This window comes from Macaca mulatta, chromosome 19, assembly GCF_049350105.2.
Source record: "Macaca mulatta isolate MMU2019108-1 chromosome 19, T2T-MMU8v2.0, whole genome shotgun sequence".
Taxonomy (NCBI): domain Eukaryota; kingdom Metazoa; phylum Chordata; class Mammalia; order Primates; family Cercopithecidae; genus Macaca; species Macaca mulatta.
The window spans coordinates 3480060-3496860 of NC_133424.1; the positions used below are offsets into that span (position 1 = coordinate 3480060).

The 16801-nt window shown below is 59.0% G+C and overlaps 2 protein-coding genes across 4 annotated transcripts in view; one reads left to right on the plus strand and one right to left on the minus strand.

The window, feature by feature from the left end:
- THOP1 (thimet oligopeptidase 1) overlaps window positions 1-16801 on the plus strand; it is a 321982-nt gene that overhangs the window by 217476 nt on the left and 87705 nt on the right. The gene's annotated exons all lie outside the window — the stretch shown is intronic.
- Window positions 3793-10794, minus strand: DIRAS1 (DIRAS family GTPase 1). 3 transcript variants are annotated; one of them, XM_028838454.2, is made up of 2 exons: window positions 10613-10681; window positions 3793-7169 (listed from the first exon to the last, which is right to left on the minus strand). In XM_028838454.2, the coding sequence occupies exon 2, from the start codon at window positions 7097-7099 to the stop codon at window positions 6503-6505; it is 597 nt and encodes a 198-aa protein (XP_028694287.1). In that variant the 5' UTR covers window positions 7100-7169; window positions 10613-10681; the 3' UTR covers window positions 3793-6502.

Here is a 16801-nt window from a genome sequence, read left to right on the forward strand (position 1 = left end):
AACCCCGTCTCCACTAAAAAGTACAAAAAAAAAACTAGCCGGGCGAGGTGGCGGGCACTTGTAGTCCCAGCTACTCGGGAGGCTGAGGCAGGAGAATGGCGGGAACCCGGGAGGCGGAGCTTGCAGTGAGCTGAGATCCGGCCACTGCACTCCAGCCTGGGCGACAGAGCGAGACTCTGTCTCAAAAAAAAAAAACCCATGGTCACCTGGATAAATAGAAGAGCGGATCCCAGGGAGGTGCTATGCTCCCTGCAGCTGGAGCTGGGATTCCACCATCTTCACATTTGACCAGCAGGATATATCACTAACTGCCGCCCTCTCCCGCCTCCTGGGATCCTGGCAAGCCAGACTTCACGTTACACAGATAGGGAGAGTGAGGTCCTGTGGGTTCCTCCCTTTGTAAAATAGGGCTCTTAGTGCCTGTCCAACCTCCCCAGCCAGCTGCAGTAACTACACGGTGCAGCAGGGCCCTCGAGGTCTCTTGAGGGAAGTGTTGAAATGTTCCCATAATGCCCTGGCGTCCTTCTCGTGAAAGTCCAGACTCTTCCCACAGCCCACCAGGCACTGTTTGACCCCTGGCGACCTTCAACTTCAGTGGCCACCCTCCCTCTCCTCCCTGCACTCCTGCCAGCCAGGCCTCACCTGTTCCTGCTTCAACATCTTTGCTGGTCCCCCTGCCCAGTGCTCTGTCCCCGGTCCCCTTGGAGCTGGCCTCTCCCCCGCTTCCCACGTCAGCAAACGCGTCGGCTTCTGAGTCAGACCCCAGAGGTCTGGGACTCCCAGCCACGTCACTTTTGTGATGCAGGTTTATCTTCTGCATAGGGAACACGTGTCTGCAATGATTTGATCCACTTCTTCATAGACAATCATCGTCCCCGGTGGGTTATGTGTTCTGAGCGGGCAGGGACTCTGGGGCTTGCGTCTGTCACTGCTGTGTGCCCAGCATCAGGGCAGGGCCAGGCATACAGTGGTGCCTCTTGCATAGTGGATGAATGAATAAATGAACCAATGAAAACATGAATGAATGGTGTCTCAGTTCCTCCTTCCAGTCTGTGCCTGAACAAGGCCTTACCTCTTTAGCTCAGACCCCTGCCCCAGCCTGCTCTGGGTTGGGGGTGGGGGAGTGGGAGCTGGGGTGGCAGATGGGACAAGCAGGGAAGGTCCCCTGACGTACTTTGGCTCTGTGTCCCCACCCAAATCTCATGTTGAATTGTCCCGTGTTGGAGGTAGTGGCTGGTGCGAGGTGACTGGATCACGATGGTGTATCCTCATGAATGGTTTAGCACCACCTCTTCAGTCCTGTCTCATAATAGAGTTCTCACAAGATCCGGTGGTTTAAAAGTGTGTGGCACCTCCTCCCCTGTGCTCCTGCTCCGGTCAAGTGACCTGCCTGCTCCCCTCTGCCTTCCGCCATGACCGTAAGTTTCCTGAGGCCTCCCAGAAGTAGCAGCTGCTATGCTTCCTGTACAGGCTGTGGAACCATGAGCCAATTAAACCTCTTTTCTCTATCAATTACCTGTCTCAGACATTACTTGTCTTTTTTGGGGGAATGGGGGTGGGGGGTGGAACAGAGTTTCACTCTTATTGCCCAGGCTGGAGCACAATGGTATGATCTCAGCTCATTGCAACCTCCGCCTCCCAGGTTCAAGTGGTCCTCCTGCCTCAGCCTCCCGAGTAGTTGGGATTACAGACTCCCGCCACCACACCCAGATAATTTGTTGTTGTTGTTGTTTGTTTGTTGTTTTTGTTTTTTGAGACAGAGTCTCGCTCTGTCGCCCAGGCTGGAGTGCAGTGGTGCGATCTTGTCTCACTGCAAGCTCCGCTCCCGGGGCTCACGCCATTCTCCTGCCTCAGCCTTCTGAGTAGCTGGGACTACAGGAGCCTGCCACCACTCCCAGCTAATTTTTTGTATTTTTAGTAGACACAGGATAATTTTTGTATTTTTAGTAGAGACAGGGTTTTCCATGTTAGCCAGGCTGGTCTCAAACTTCTGGCCTCAGGTGATCTGCCCTTCTCGGCCTCCCAAAGTGCTGGGATTACAAGCGTGAGCCACTGCATCTGGCCCGGCCTGGGTATTTCTTTATGGCATTGCAAGAATGGACTAATACAGTCCCCTCTGCCCCAGCACCACTGGGCCTGCAAGGAAATTGCCCAAGTTCACAGGAAGTCCAGCTGGGAGAATGTCCCCAGCTAATGTGCACAGAGCAAATCTGGAAACCGAGGCCCCAGAAAAAAGCCACATAGAGACATCTCCAAGCAGAGTCCCAGACGGGTCCTGCCTTGCCTCCCCTGCTGCGTGTCCTCACCCCGCTCCCTCCACCTCCCCACCACCATTCCATTCCTCATTTCCTACACAGGTCCCCTCCTCCACCCTTCACCCCATCCCTCACTTTCTACACAGGTCCCCTCCTCCACCCTTCACCCCATCCCTCACTTCCTACACAGGTCCCCTCCTCCACCCTTCACCCCATCCCTCACTTCCTACACAGGTCCCCTCCTCCACCCTTCACCCCATCCCTCACTTCCTACACAGGTCCCCTCCTCCACCCTTCACCCCATCCCTCACTTTCTACACAGGTCCCCTCCTCCACCCTTCACCCCATCCCTCACTTTCTACACAGGTCCCCTCCTCCACCCTTCACCCCATCCCTCACTTTCTACACAGGTCCCCTCCTCCACCCTTCATCCCATCCCTCACTTCCTACACCCATCACCTCCTCCATCCTTCATCCCATCCCTCACTTCCTACACCCTTCACCTCCTCCACCCTTCACCCCATCCCTCCCTTCCTACACCCATCACCTTCTCCACCCTTCACCCCATCCCTCAATTCCTACACCCATCACCTCCTCCATCCTTCATCCCATCCCTCACTTCCTACACCCATCACCTCCTCCATCCTTCATCCCATCCCTCACTTCCTACACCCTTCACCTCCTCCACCCTTCACCCCATCCCTCACTTTCTACACAGGTCCCCTCCTCCACCCTTCACCCCATCCCTCAATTCCTACACCCATCACCTCCTCCACCCTTCATCCCATCCCTCACTTCCTACACCCATCGCCTCCTCCATCCTTCATCCCATCCCTCACTTCCTACACCTTTCACCTCCTCCACCCTTCACCCCATCCCTCACTTCCTACACCGATCACCTCCTCCATCCTTCATCCCATCCCTCACTTCCTACACCCATCACCTCCTCCACCCTTCGTCCCATCCCTCACTTCCTACACCCATCACCTTCCCCACCCTTCACTCCATCCCTCACTTCCTACACCCATCACCTCCTCCATCCTTCATCCCATCCCTCACTTCCTACACCCATCACCTCCTCCACCCTTCACCCCATCCCTCACTTCCTACACCCTTCACCTCCTCCACCCTTCACCCCATCCCTCACTTCCTACACCCATCACCTTCTCCACCCTTCATCCCATCCCTCACTTCCTACACCCTTCACCTCCTCCATCCTTCACCCCATCCCTCACTTCCAATGCCATCACCTCCTCCACCCTACACCCCATCCCTCACTTCCTACACCCTTCACCTCCTCCATCCTTCATCCCATCCCTCACTTCCTACACCCATCGCCTCCTCCACCCTTCATCCCACCCCTCACTTCCTACACCCTTCACCTCCTCCACCCTTCACCCCATCCCTCACTTCCTACACCCATCACCTCCTCCACCCTTCACCCCATCCTGCACCTCCCCACACTTCCTGATTCTTTGCAGGTGGTGAGCTGACACCTCACCCCCACCACAGAGACGGGCACCATGCTGGTGGGAAATGCAGGATCCACTTTTTTATTGCAGGAAGACTATGTCTAGAGCGAAGGCTACACAGACCCCACAATGGGGGAGTGGGGACACCCACATGCGGGGGGAGAGGGGGTGGGGGCGGAGTCACAGCAAGCATGGCCTGGCACAGTCCTCAGCACCAGGGGTGCCCAGGCAGTATGGGCCAGCAGCCAGGGCAGGCTCAGGCCCCCTCCTATTGCAGATCCCCTCTCTCCCCAGGGTCGGGGCAGGGTCTGGGGTGGGAGAGGCCTGGAGGTGGGCAGGGCCCCAGGGAGATTGTGCTATCAGGGTGTGTCCCTGAGAAAGGGCCGCAGACCCCTGCCCAGCCTCACTCTCTCCGGCACCTTCAGAGCCCAGAAGCTACTGCCAGGACAGGAGAGGAGGCAATGTCAGCTGCTGGTGGGCCCTGGGACAGCCCAAGTTTTAGGGGGACCCCGCTCTGCTCAGACACAATGCCAGCTCTTCTGGGAGCCCAGTCCAGGTGCTGGATAGCAACACACACACAAGTATGCACACTCCCTCTCTCTGAGTGTGTCCAGTAAACATTTGTTGAGTAAACACACACATGAACACAGAGGAAAACAAACATGCTTGTACCAAATCAGACACGAGCAACATGTTATCTACATCGTCCCATGTACCAAATCAGACACGAGCAATACGTTATCTACATAGTCCCACCTGGCCACATGACTACAGAGACACATGCGTGCAATCTCTCTCTCTCTCTCTCTCTCAGTGTACAAAAGCGTGCGCACACACACACACACACGCTGCTTCCTCACACCCAATAAGATCAACACCTCCATTTCACCTTCCCTCGCTGACTTAGCTGCTGTGCTCCAAAGCCCCACTATGGAGAGACCCACATGGCACAGAACAAAGAGCAGCTTCCAGCCAATAGCCAGTGAGGAACTGAGGCCCTCAGTCCTGCAACAGCAAGGAACTGAATGCTGCAACAACCACATGAGCTTGGAAGAAGCAAATCCTTCCCCGATCAGGCCTTCAGATGAGACCTCTGCCTGGCCAATGCTTTGATTGCAGCCTCCTGAGATCCCGAGTAGAGGACCCAGCGAACCTGCACACAGGCTCTGACCTGCAGAATCTATGAGATAATAAACGTGTGTTGTTTCTGGTTGCTCCATTTGTGGTCATTGGTTACACAGCAATATCCAACTGATACAGATTTGGGACCAAAAGTCACATTGCTAGAGAGTCATGTTGCTATCGAGTGGAACAGAGATCGTGTCCCTCAATCAGGACAAACATATTTACAGATAAATACTCTCAGAAAAACCATATCACCCACTCCCGCAAAATATAGTCATGCTCATACAGGCACAAAAGATTCACACAGACACATCACAAATACCCGGTCTTGTTGACAACCATACACAGGTATCTACAACTACCCACCTCTCTATAGACCCTACACCACTATTACACACACAGACTGCCACGAAAACATACCATCCCAGACAGACACACACAGGTATACACACAGATGCACTTAGATACAAGTCACCCATCCATGCACCCCAGGTTGCACAAATACACCGCATACACCGTTCCATAGTCACTTCCGTGAATGTTGGACACAACCCTGTGGGGTCACGTGAGTGTGGCGTCACTCAGACTCTCTCACAAAAACACCGAGAACCTCATGGCTGCAGATACACCTGACTCCAGGATGCCACCTTCCCGGGTGGGCCCTGCTCTCTGGGACACAGGTGGTGGGGAGGAAGTGGGCGGGGCAGACCTCTGCCTGGAGGCCCCTCGGATCCTGCTGGTGCTGGGTCCTATCGGCTGTCCCTCTACCGGGGCATAATTGATGTCTCTCTGGCCAGGGCCCTGGGCACCCCCTCCTGAGCATCCCAGGTCCCCACCCACCATGCGTTGCTAACGTCTCTGTCTTGGTGGAAGAGACGGGTCCCCGGGTGGACGGTGTCTGGGAAGCCCTTCTACGTTCATGGTGCGTCTCCGACCGGGCAGTTGTGCTGTGGATGTGGCCGGTCCCCGGGGGTGGGACTCGGGGCTGGCAGGGGCACTGCTGCAGGCCCTGTGGTTATTGCCTGGTGGCCTGAGGCCCATCCCGCGGGCCCCACACCCCGGTGTGAAGACAGGAGAGAGCGGCATTCTGGGACCGGAGGAGGGGCACAGATCAGAGGTCGTGAGGGGCCGGGTGGGGTTGGATGTATATTAACACCAAACAGGAGAAAAAAAGAAAAAAATATCTGAGGCTGATGTGCATTTTCAACTCCCCCCTCCCCCGGAAGGTCACAGTGATCAAATGTGAGGGACAGGACGCGCAGGTCTGGCTGGGGACACCCCAGGGAAAGAGATGGAGATGGGGAAACGCAGCCTCCTCTGTTCCCGGCGGGAACAAGCAGCTCCTCTTGCCAGCTCCCCGTCCTGTTTTCCCATCTGCAGGACAAGGGGGGCCACCTCCAGCTCTTGGTTTTGGGGGGCGGGTACAGACAGAACAGGAGGGTGGAAAGAGAGCAGGGGAGGAAGAAGAGCCCCAGCCCTGCCTCGGGATGGGCAGGGGCAGCGGAGAGGGGGTGGCCTCGGTTTCCCCAGCCGAGGTATCGGAGGAAGGATGAGAGAAGAGGAGGAGGCCGAGGAGGGTGTCATTGTTGGGGGAGGCAGCAGGGGCCGGGGCCAGTGGGGGTGGGCGGCGGGCAGGTGGGCGTTCCGGGCTCACATGAGGGTGCATTTGCCCTTGACGCGGTCTGTCCTCTTCTGCTTCCCGGAGCGCTTGCCGTCGATGTTGAGGCTCATGTTCCGGCGGGTCTCCAGCGTCAGCAGCTCCTGGAAGAGCTCCTTGACGTTGTAGTTCATCTTGGCCGAGGTCTCCATGAAGGCGCACTTCCACTCCTGGGCCACCGCCTGCGCCTCGCGCGTGTCCACCTCCCGCTGCGTCTCGTCGCACTTGTTGCCCACGAGCATCACGGGGATGTCCTCCACGCTGCCCTTGATCTGCACGATGAGCTTGTAGATGGGCCCCAGCTCCTCCAGTGACTGCTTGCTGGTGACCGAGAACACCAGGATGAAGGCGTGGCCCTTAGAGATGGACAAGCGCTGCATGGCCGGGAACTGGTGGCTGCCGGTGGTGTCTGTGATCTGCAGCGTGCACACGCTCTTGTCGCAGCTGATCACCTGCCGGTAGGTGTCCTCGATGGTGGGGATGTACGTGTCGCGGAACGTGCCCTTCACGAAGCGCAGCACCAGTGAGCTCTTGCCCACGCCGCCCGCCCCAAACACCACCACGCGGTAGTCATTGCTCTGTTCGGGCATCTTCCCCGCGGCGGGTGGGGGGCTGGGCCTGGGAGGGTCTGGTGCCGGCTGCAAGAACCCCAGACCGAGCCTGTGCGGAGAGGAGGGTCAGACGTCAAAGGCCACCCAGGCTGGAGGGGACAGCCCCACGCCCTAGGGAGAGAGGCAGACAGGGCGGCTTCTCAGAGGAGGTGGCTGCTGTGCCTCCTGCCTCCCGAAAAGGCCCATCTGCTTGCCGTGGCTGACTTTGCAGTTCTGTCCCGCAGGTGGGCACACAGCCAACACCCTTTGCTTACTCCTCCCTAACCAAATCTGGGGCCTGAGCTTCCCCGGGGGGCGCTGAGCTAGGAGAGGCGTGAGAGATGCCGGGATGCCCACGAAACTCCTTCCCCTGGTGCGGGTGTCCCTTCCAGGCTGTGCCGGCTTCCTCCTCTCTTCCCAGCGTGGCAGGGGCCCCTGAAAGCTAGCAGGTCTGCCTTCCACCTCTCGCTCCACACCTGCCTGACTCTGAGGCCTTGCTGAGCCATTGTGCCACCCTGAGCCTGTTTGGTGGATCAAACGGTGCCCGTCTCCAACAACCATGGGTCCCCTGCTCTTCCCCCACCCAAGAGATGGCTAACCCTCGTGGAAAACGCACATGATGCTGTGTTTAAGATGCATGTGTCAGGGCTGCAGCCCTAGGTATGATGAATCAGTCGGCCAGGGCAACAGCCCTGGAAACTTGTATTTTATTTTATTCTTCTTATTTATTTATTTATTTATTTTTAGACAGAGTTTCGCTCTTGCTGCCCAGGCTGGAGTGCAGTGGCTCAATCTCGGCTCACCGCAACTTCCGCCTCCCGGGTTCAAGCTATTCTCCTGCCTCAGCTTCCCAAGCAGCTGAGACTACAGGCATGCGCCACCACACCTGGCTAATTCTATATTTTTAGTAGAGACGGGTTTTGTCCATGTTGGTCAGGTAGGTCTCGAACTCCTGACCTCAGGTGATCTGCCCACCTCGGCCTCCCAAAGTGCTGGGGTTACAGGCGTGAGCTACCGCACCTGGCCTTCTTCTTATTTTTTTTTAAGACCAAGTCTCCTTCTGTTGCCCAGGCTGGAGTTCAGCGGTGCAATCTCGGCTCACTGTAACCTCTGCCTTCTCGGTTCAAGTAATTCTCCCGCCTCAGCCTCCAGAGTAACTGGGACTACAGGCACGCACCACCACACCCGGCTAATTTTTGTATTTTTAGTAGAGACGGGGTTTCGCCATGTTGGCCAGGCTGGTCTTGAACTCCTGACCTCAGGTGATCCTCCCGCCTCAGCCTCCCAAAGTGCTGGGATTACAGGCGTGAGCCACCGAGTCCAGCTGGAACTTGTATTTTAAGGCTGCTCTCCTCACCTCCCATAAATGGGATCCTGAGGCTGGGAGTCTGAGAACCACAATTTGCAAATCAGGGCACCAATTTCCAATAGCCACCCCGGGAGGCAGGGTCTTGCAGCCCAGGTGGGACACAAACATACACAACCAGAAGCTGAATGGGAAAATCCCTGCTTCCTAAATTATAAAATCAAACTATGGCCTGGCATGCCCTAGGCCTTCCCGTTCAGGTCTGATGGATCCTTAGGAATAGCGTTTCCTGGGAGGGGGTCCTTTTGGCCTCTCTCTTCTCTCTTGGGCTCAGAGAGGTCCAGCAGCCTGAGGAGGTCACACAGCACAGCAGATCCTGAAAGGATGGAGGTGGGGAGAGAACCCTGGGGGAAGGGCAGGTGGCTTATCTCCAGAATTTATGTCCTCCCCTCCCCTTCCTCCTTCCAGTCTCTGGGATGGGGATGGGGAGTCCCCCAGCAAGGGGGTCTACAGTGGGAGAGAAGGAGGCACCAGTTCCTACTTGCTGTTGCACTTGGGGTGGGGGTGTGTTTATGGGGAGGGTCCAGAGGTTCCCCGGGAGCCAGTGGTTTGAACCTAAACAGGCACATTCAAGTCCCCAAGCCTCCGTTCTCTCTTCTGTGAAATGCGAGCCACTGTTGGGACAAGTAAGGTGACAAGGTGGAGAAAGGTCCCAGGCAGTGCCCCGTCCAGCAGAGACTCCGATCACCACAGTGATCACAATCACAAGGGCTCGGGGCCGGTAGGCAGAGCACTTGGCCGTGCCAGTTGGTTGCAAAGGCACCTTCTGGATTATCAAGGGTAACAGATTTGCCAGAAAAAGAAAACAGGATGATGAAAGCGCCAGCTGACACAGTCCCCAGTTGTGATGAGCCAGGCAAACTTCTGGGCGCCTCGGCAATGCCAACTCATGTGATTGGCTGCCGGGTGTGTGGACTACATGCATAGTAATTCTGGACATTCGGAGGAGGCTGGGGGTGCTGGTGGTTGGGGGGAGGCGGCCTGCGCTGCAGACCCTGCCCTTTCCTGGGTGGGCGCCCTGAGAGGCAGGCACGCTGCTGTGCAGAAAGATGCCACCAAGATGGGCCTGGGGTCCTAACGGCCATGGGTTCTGTGGACCCAGACCCAGCCTTTGCCTTGCTGTGGGCGCTGATGCTCCAGCCCTCATCAGCAGCACTGTCCTCCCCGAGTAGCCCCGCTGGGTCTGGAATCCCTGACTAGGAAGGCGCTTGCACTCAAGAGCCCTGAAGCCCACGAAGCCCACGCGGCTTCCCACCTCCTCCTCCTGGGGGATGCGGGTGGAGGGAGGGGGTCGTGGGCCCTGAGGCGGGAGCAGGAGGGGCTGGCTCAAGGTCACAGAGCAGGGGGTTGGAGGCGCATAGCTGGGCTGGAAGCCCACCCTGCTTGGCTACACTCCCAGGGTTTCCCGCCTGTGCCGGGCAGCCCACCCCCGGACAGCCAGGCAGGGCCACGGTACCCCAGCCCTGGGTCCCTGAAGCCCGGCTCCTGGCCGGACACGGCATGGTTGGTGGGGGCGGGGGTGTCAAAGCAAGCTCAGGGTCAGGAAAGCAGAGAAAGCCGCGACCCAGGGGTCTGGCAGGGGTCACGCCTGACCAAGGGTGGGGCGGGGGTCTAACCCGGGGCCGCCTGACCGCTGAGGGGTCTGATGGAGAGAGGGCCTGCTCTAGGGGGCCGAGGGCGCAGAGGCACAGTGCGGGGCCAGCCCAGGGGCGCCCCTTGACTCAGGAGGACCTCAGTGGTGGAGAGGAGGAGCCCACCCCGGGAAGGGGCGCGGAGGGAGGGGCTTGGCTGGGCAGCGGGGCGGAGGGCGAAGTGGGCAGCTGCAGGAGGGAGGAGGCCCTGCCCGAGGGGACCAATGCGGAGAGGGGCGGCGGGGTGGGCCTCGGTGGGGCGGGCTCGGCAGGGGGGTGCCCTCCGGGTGGGGGAGGGGAGGCGGCCGGGAGCTGTCCAAGGTGAGCCGCGGAGGGGCCGGCCGGGCTGGCGGGATGGGACCGGGGGCGCCCGGCCAGGGGCCCTGGAGCCAGGCGGGGAAGGGCCCGGCCCCGAGGCCCGGGAGGGTGGGGCCGGGACAAAGGAGGGACGCGCGGCGGGGAGGACGGCCGGCGGGGGGCTGCGCAGGGACCCCCGCCCCGCCCCGGGCCGCCTACCTGGGCCCGCTGGTCCCTGCGGCGCCGCGGCCGCTGCTCCTGCCCGCTCCGGTGTCCGCTGGCGCCGCCGCCCCCCGCCCGCCCGAGCCGCCGCAGTCGCGCCCGCGCCGTCCCCGCCCGCCCGGCCCCGCGCTCCGCCCCGCCCCGCCCCGCCCCGGGGACCCGCGCCCACGGGGCCCGCGCGCCGCCTGGCCAAGGTCACCGCCGGCCCACGAGGGACCCCGGACCGCCACCCCCACGGCACCCCTGCCCGCGCCCGGGGTGGGGGAGATCGCCAGGATCCGGGACCCCCGCCTTGCCACGTGGCCACCTGCGCGCGCCCTCCCTCGGGATGGGAGCGTGGGGCCGCTTCCCGGGAAACCCCGAGTGGGGGCCAGGAGCCCGGCTCGGGAGGAGCAGACTCCAGCCGGGGGTGGGGGGCTTTGGCAGAAATACGGATAAAGGGGGTGCAGAATGGGGCCCCTGAGGCCGGCTGGGGCCCGGTCACACGCAGGGCGGGGAACCAGAGGGGTGCGTTGTGAATTGAGTCCGTCGATAACCAACACTCAATGAACAGGTTTAGAAGCGGGCAGAGTTGGGAGGGTTCAGGTCAGTGGGGTGCACCTGGAGGCCCACCCATCCCAGGGGCCTGGGCAGGGGCGGGATGGGGGTAGAAGTGGACTTAGCACTCAGTAGGGCTGGTTTTGTGGATTGGGAGGCAGCCCGTGGCAGTCGGGCCTAGGGAGGTGGGGGATGAGCAAAGGGGGCTGGTGCTACTCTGCAGAGAATGGGTTTGCGGTTTTGGGTTAGGAATATGTTTGTGTTCCCCCAACAGGAGGCGTCTTAGGGGAGCACTGGCTTTCCTGATGGCGTCTGTGTATCCACGAGACCGTGACTCCTCCTCCATTTTGGAGACCTGGAGGCTGAGGTTCCTTTTGGCCTCATCGGGCAGATCCCAGAGGAGACTGGACTTTGGGGTCCAGTGACCAGGTCAGAAGGTGCACTCACGGGTGAGTGTGAGTGTGGGACAGTCCCAGGCCGCAAGGCTGTTAGAGGAAGGCGCCCCTTGGTGGAGAGGCCAACTCTTGGACCCACAGGGGACTCTCCCGAGTCAGAGTGGTCAGTGGGTGAGAGGCTGGTCTGGAAGGTGGTGAGCTCCCCGTCACCAGGCCTGTGAGCAGGTGCTGCAGCCCCAGGAAGCCCTTGGCACTCAGCTCCTGGGTTCTCCATGGCCACCATTTCCATGGCCCTGGATGAGGTGGGCCCTTCTGCCTCTGCAGAGACTTGGCACTGCCCCCAAGACCACTCAGTCCCGTCTCCTGTTGCCACTGAGGCCGGGGCACTGAGGTTCGTATGACTTTGGTACTCTGCTTCTCCCTGACTTGACCCCACTCTCCCTCCTGGCCTCTAGACCCCCGCTCTGCAGCCCTCCTACTCTGCCACTCAACGCTCCAACTGGGACATGGGCCTCCCCTGCTCTAACGCCACCCATGGCTCCCTTCTCCCAGGTCAAGGTCCAGCTTCTCAGCCTGGCATCCATGGTCTGGCCTGAGTGCTTCTGGTGTGCACCTCCCTCCTGCCCTGACCCCAGCCCTGTGGGAGCACCTCAGAGCATGGCCCGGCCCCTGACCCTCATCTGGGGGTGCTCTCAGCAGGAGATGGAGACAGCCCCGAGGCAGACAAATCCCAGCTTCTGCTCTACATGGCTGCCCGGAGGGAAGTGCCTTCTCCAAGCCTCGGTTCCCCCATCTGTCAGTGACGTCACTGTTGCCCGCCTGTAGGGTTGCTGGGAACACACGGGCAGGGTGCCCACCTACACGGGGCTGCTGGGCACCCAAGCACTCAGACCGCAGCCCTGCCCCTTCCCAGTCTGCCTGCCTGCCTTCGTCTCCTGAGTGACCCGCCAGTGTGGGGCAGGGCGTCGGGCTGGCTCCCTGGCTCCTCCGGGCACCAGCTCAGGCCGGGGCAGGCTGACTCATAGGTAGGAGAGTGGGCAGGGCAGTAACTCCACGCTGCGGCTGCTATTTATAGCTCCCAGGCCAGGCTGTGGGCCGAGTGAGCTGGCGAGGCCAGGCCCTGTTTCCCTCCTCACTGTCCCTGGGGAACAGAGGCTCCACCCCTGACCCGAGCACCCAAACTAGGACAGCAGGAGCCTCTCCCCCATGGCGGGCCAGGAAGCAGAGCGTTCGTCCTGGCCTTTGTGAGTGGCAGTGGGTGGGCGCCCCAGCTCTGCCTCTCCTTGGAAAGGTCCATGATCCAAATCTCAGGGGCCAGGGCACTTGCACACTGGGGCGCTGAGCAAGCCGGGACTGGCACTGGAGTTTCCTGGGTTCCCTGCTGCCTCTCCTACCCGAGTCCCTGTTTGGAGAGTCCCTGGGTGTCCTGAGAGGCACAGAGGTGGGCGAGGAGGACTGAGGCCGGCTGCATCTTTGCCAAGGAGAAGAGGACCCGTCAACCTCTCCAGCTCCCGAGCTGGGCGGGATCCACAGGCGTCCACGCTGAGTCCCCAGGGTGAAACCGGGGGAGTCTGCATGGATCCCGCAAACACAGAGTGCCAGTGTAGTGGGTGCTGGGCCCTCAGCCGTCTGTACGAGGCCACTGTCCCTGCTCCCGTCTGGAAACTGCTGCTCAGAGAACGGAAGCGGCTCGCCCATGGTGGCCCAGTGGGGAAGAGGCCCGTCCAGATCCATCAGGCTCTGAAGCCACAGCCCAGCCTTCTGGGGATGGACGGCCACCCCCTTGTGATCCTCTTGCCCTGTCCCTGGCTATCTGGAGTCCTGTCCCGGGGACAGTGGGCCTGTCCTGCCTTACAGATCTCCTTTCAACAGAATAGCAAGGGATGGCGTTCATCTGAAACGTCCAGCTCCTCAGCCGGCCCTGCAGCTCCACGGCCCCTGTCCTCACCCTGCTGCCCTGGCCAGGGCCGCACGGGCCTCACTGAGCCCCAGCTAGCCATTGGAGAGGAGGGCAGTAGGGTCCGGTCCTCGGCTCTCTTCAGTGGTTTCTGGACCATGTGGGCAAAGCTGAGTTTGCACATCCTGGCCTCAGGGGGAAGCCTCCCTGGAGGCTCAGCCACACAGTTGCTTTTCAAGTTTAGCATCTGTCAATCAATCAATCTATCTATCATCTATCTATCTATCATCTATCAATCATCTATCTGTCATCAATCAATCAATCAATCATCTATCATCTAACAATAATCTACCGATCATCTATCACCTATCAATAATCAATCATCTACCTATCATCTATCATCTATTAATCATTTACCTATTGTCTATCAATCATCTGTCATCTATTAATCATTATCTATCAATTATCTATCTATCTATCTATCTATCTATCTATCTATCTATCTACATCTATCGAGACAGGGTCTCACTCTGTCACCCAGGCTGGAGTGCAGTGGTGAGGTCACAGCTCACCGCAGCCTTGACCTTCTGGGCTCAAGCAATCCTTCCTCCTCAACCTCCTGAGTAGCTGGGACTACAGGTACGCACCACCAGGCCCAGCTAATTTTTAAAAATGTTTCTGGGCTGGGCACAATGGCTCATGCCTGTAATCCCTGCACTTTGGGAGGCTGAGGTGGGCAGATCACTTGAGGTCAGGAGTTCAAGACCAGCCTGGCCAACATGGTGAAACCCCTTCTCTACTAAAAATATAAAAAGTTAGCCAAACGTGGTGGCAGGCGCCTGTAATCCCAGCTACTCAGGAGGCTGAGGCAGGAGAATCACTTGAACCTGGGAGGCGGAGGTTGCAGTGAGCTGAGATCACACCACTGTACTCCAGCCTGGGCAACAGAGCAAGACTCTATCTTAAAAGACAAAAAGAAAAAAAGTTCTGGGCTGGACACAGTGGCTCACGCCTATAATCCTAGTACTTTGAGAGGCTGATCAAGAGGTCAGCACTTTGAGGTGGGCTGATCACGAGGTCAGGAGTTCGAGACCAGCCTGACCAACATGGTGAAACTCCATCTCTACTAAAAATACAAAAATTAGCCGGGCATGGTGGTAGGCACCTGTAAACCCAGCTATTCAGGAAGCTGAGGCAGGAGAATCGCTTGAACCTGGGAGGCAGAGGTTGCAGTGAGCTGAGACCGTGCCATTGTACTCCAGCCTGGGTGACAGAGCAAGACTCAAAAAAAAAAAAAAATCTGTAGAGATAGGGTCTTACCATATTGTCGAGGCTGGTGGCATCAATATTTTAAGATACAACAAAGACCATTTGTCAAAAACCAGTTTGCCTTCAAAGATGAACGGGCTGGCATCCCCAAGTCCCCACCCCCTTTTTTTTTTTTTTTTTTTTTTCCTGTCGGCATCTGCAGAGCTGCTCACCGCTGCTCCCCCAGCCCCCATGCCACGCCTCACCCTGCCTGGCTCCTAGAGTCAGCACTGGGTTCCTCTCTAACATCCGAGTGCTATGGGTTTTTGTTTTTGTTTTTGTTTTTTAGACAGAGTCTCACTCTGTCACCCAGACTGGAGTGCAGTAGTGTGATCTCGGCTCACTGCAACCTCCACCTCCTGGGTTCAAGCAACTCCCCTGCCTCAGCCTCCCTAGTAGCTGGGATTACAGGTGCCCACCGCCACACCCGGCTAATTTTTATACTTTTAGTAGAGATGGGGTTTCACCATGTTGCCCAGGCTGGTCTGGAACTCCTGACCTCAGGTGATCCGTCCGCCTCGGCCTCCCAAAGAGCTGGGATTACAGGTGTGAGCCACCGTGCCTGGCTGCGGTGCCGTTTCATCACCACCTCTAAGGAGTGGGGTTACTGAGTCTTTACCATTGGCAGGGTAAGCTCCGGTAACACCTGGGTCTTCTTAGAGAGAAGCAGCCACTCTGGTCATCAGAGAAAAAAGGCTGAGAACTACAGAGAGGCCCCAGGACCTTTGCACATGCTGCTCCCTCAGCCAGACGCGCTGTCTCTCCCCCATCTCCTCCTCACTCACTTCCTCCAGTCCCCTGCATGTCACCCCAGAGACCGCTCCTGACCACGGAGCTAAAATCATCTCCTTTTGCCGTCTCTCACCGTGTCCTGATTCTTTTCAGGGCATTTATTGCTACCTGGTACCACGTGACATGCTGGCGTCGGCTCCCTCTCCAGAATGTGAGCCGCCTTAGTTCTGGGGCACTGGTTCCCACCCAGGGGGTGATTCGGTCCCAAGGGGAGACTGGGCACTAGATGGGAACATCTGTGGTTCTCACAACTGCAGGTGCTCCTGGCATGGAGTGGTTGGAGGCCAGGGATGCTGCTCAGCACCCTGCAGTGTCCAGGGCAACCCCATCCCAGAGAACCATCTGGCCCCTGGGTCCACAGTGCCCAGGGGGAGAGACCCTGGAGGGGTGGATGGTCTCAAACTTTGCCCACCCCAGCATGGCCAGCGTTGCCTGGGAACTTGGTGGAATGCAAATTCTCAGGCCCCACTCCAAAGCCCAGCTGCAGCTCAGCTTCCCACAAGGCACAGGATGGCCCCAGATGTCCACAAAGCCGAGGCACAGAAGCCTGTCCTGGGGGCCAGCTCATCTAGCCTGAGTCTGGCTGGACCTCCACTAGCTCAGACGGAAGCCCAGCCAGCCCGCTCACCTCTTCATGGAGAAGCCCGACACAGCGCTGGCCACTCCCTCCCCTCTGGGGAGCCTGCAGCTCCCAGGCTCTGAAGCACTCACCTGTCTAACCCGATTCTCACCCTGCAAGACCGCAACCCGCCATCACTTCCACCCTCAGCCAGGACACGGAGGCCAGCTGTGTCACTGCCCCGAGGGGCTGCAGGTGCGTGGCCGCAGAGGCCTGAGGGGTGGCAGGGACAGAGGTGGGGGCACCTTCCCACTCCAGCCCCGTCTGGCCTCAGCACCCGGCAGCCGGGAGAAGAGTTCTGGGGTCTTCCAGACAAGCGCCCACGTCCTGCAGCAGCCCCTCCCTCGAAAGGCAGACCTCTCCTCTACTTTCGGGAGCCTCCGCCTCCTTCCCACCTGCAGGTGGACCCTGGAAAGGCTGGGGCAGCCTCCGAGCATCGAGGTGAAGCCTGAGGAGTCTTTATTGGTGACAGGCTGCTCACCGGCTCTGTCCCAAAAGCAGACACAGCTCAAGGCACAAGCTGGGGGCAGGCTGGCAGCTGGAACAGGTGGGATACAGCCCCCCCTCTTCCCAATGGGGCAGCGGGTCCGGAGCTGCTGGCCAGGACAGTCTGATGGTGCCATGGGCTGGGAGACACC

Excerpts from the sequence above, each read along its gene's own strand:
- DIRAS1 (XM_028838454.2), bottom strand. The coding sequence starts at position 7,099 with ATGCCCGAACAGAGCAATGACTACCGCGTGGTGGTGTTTGGGGCGGGC.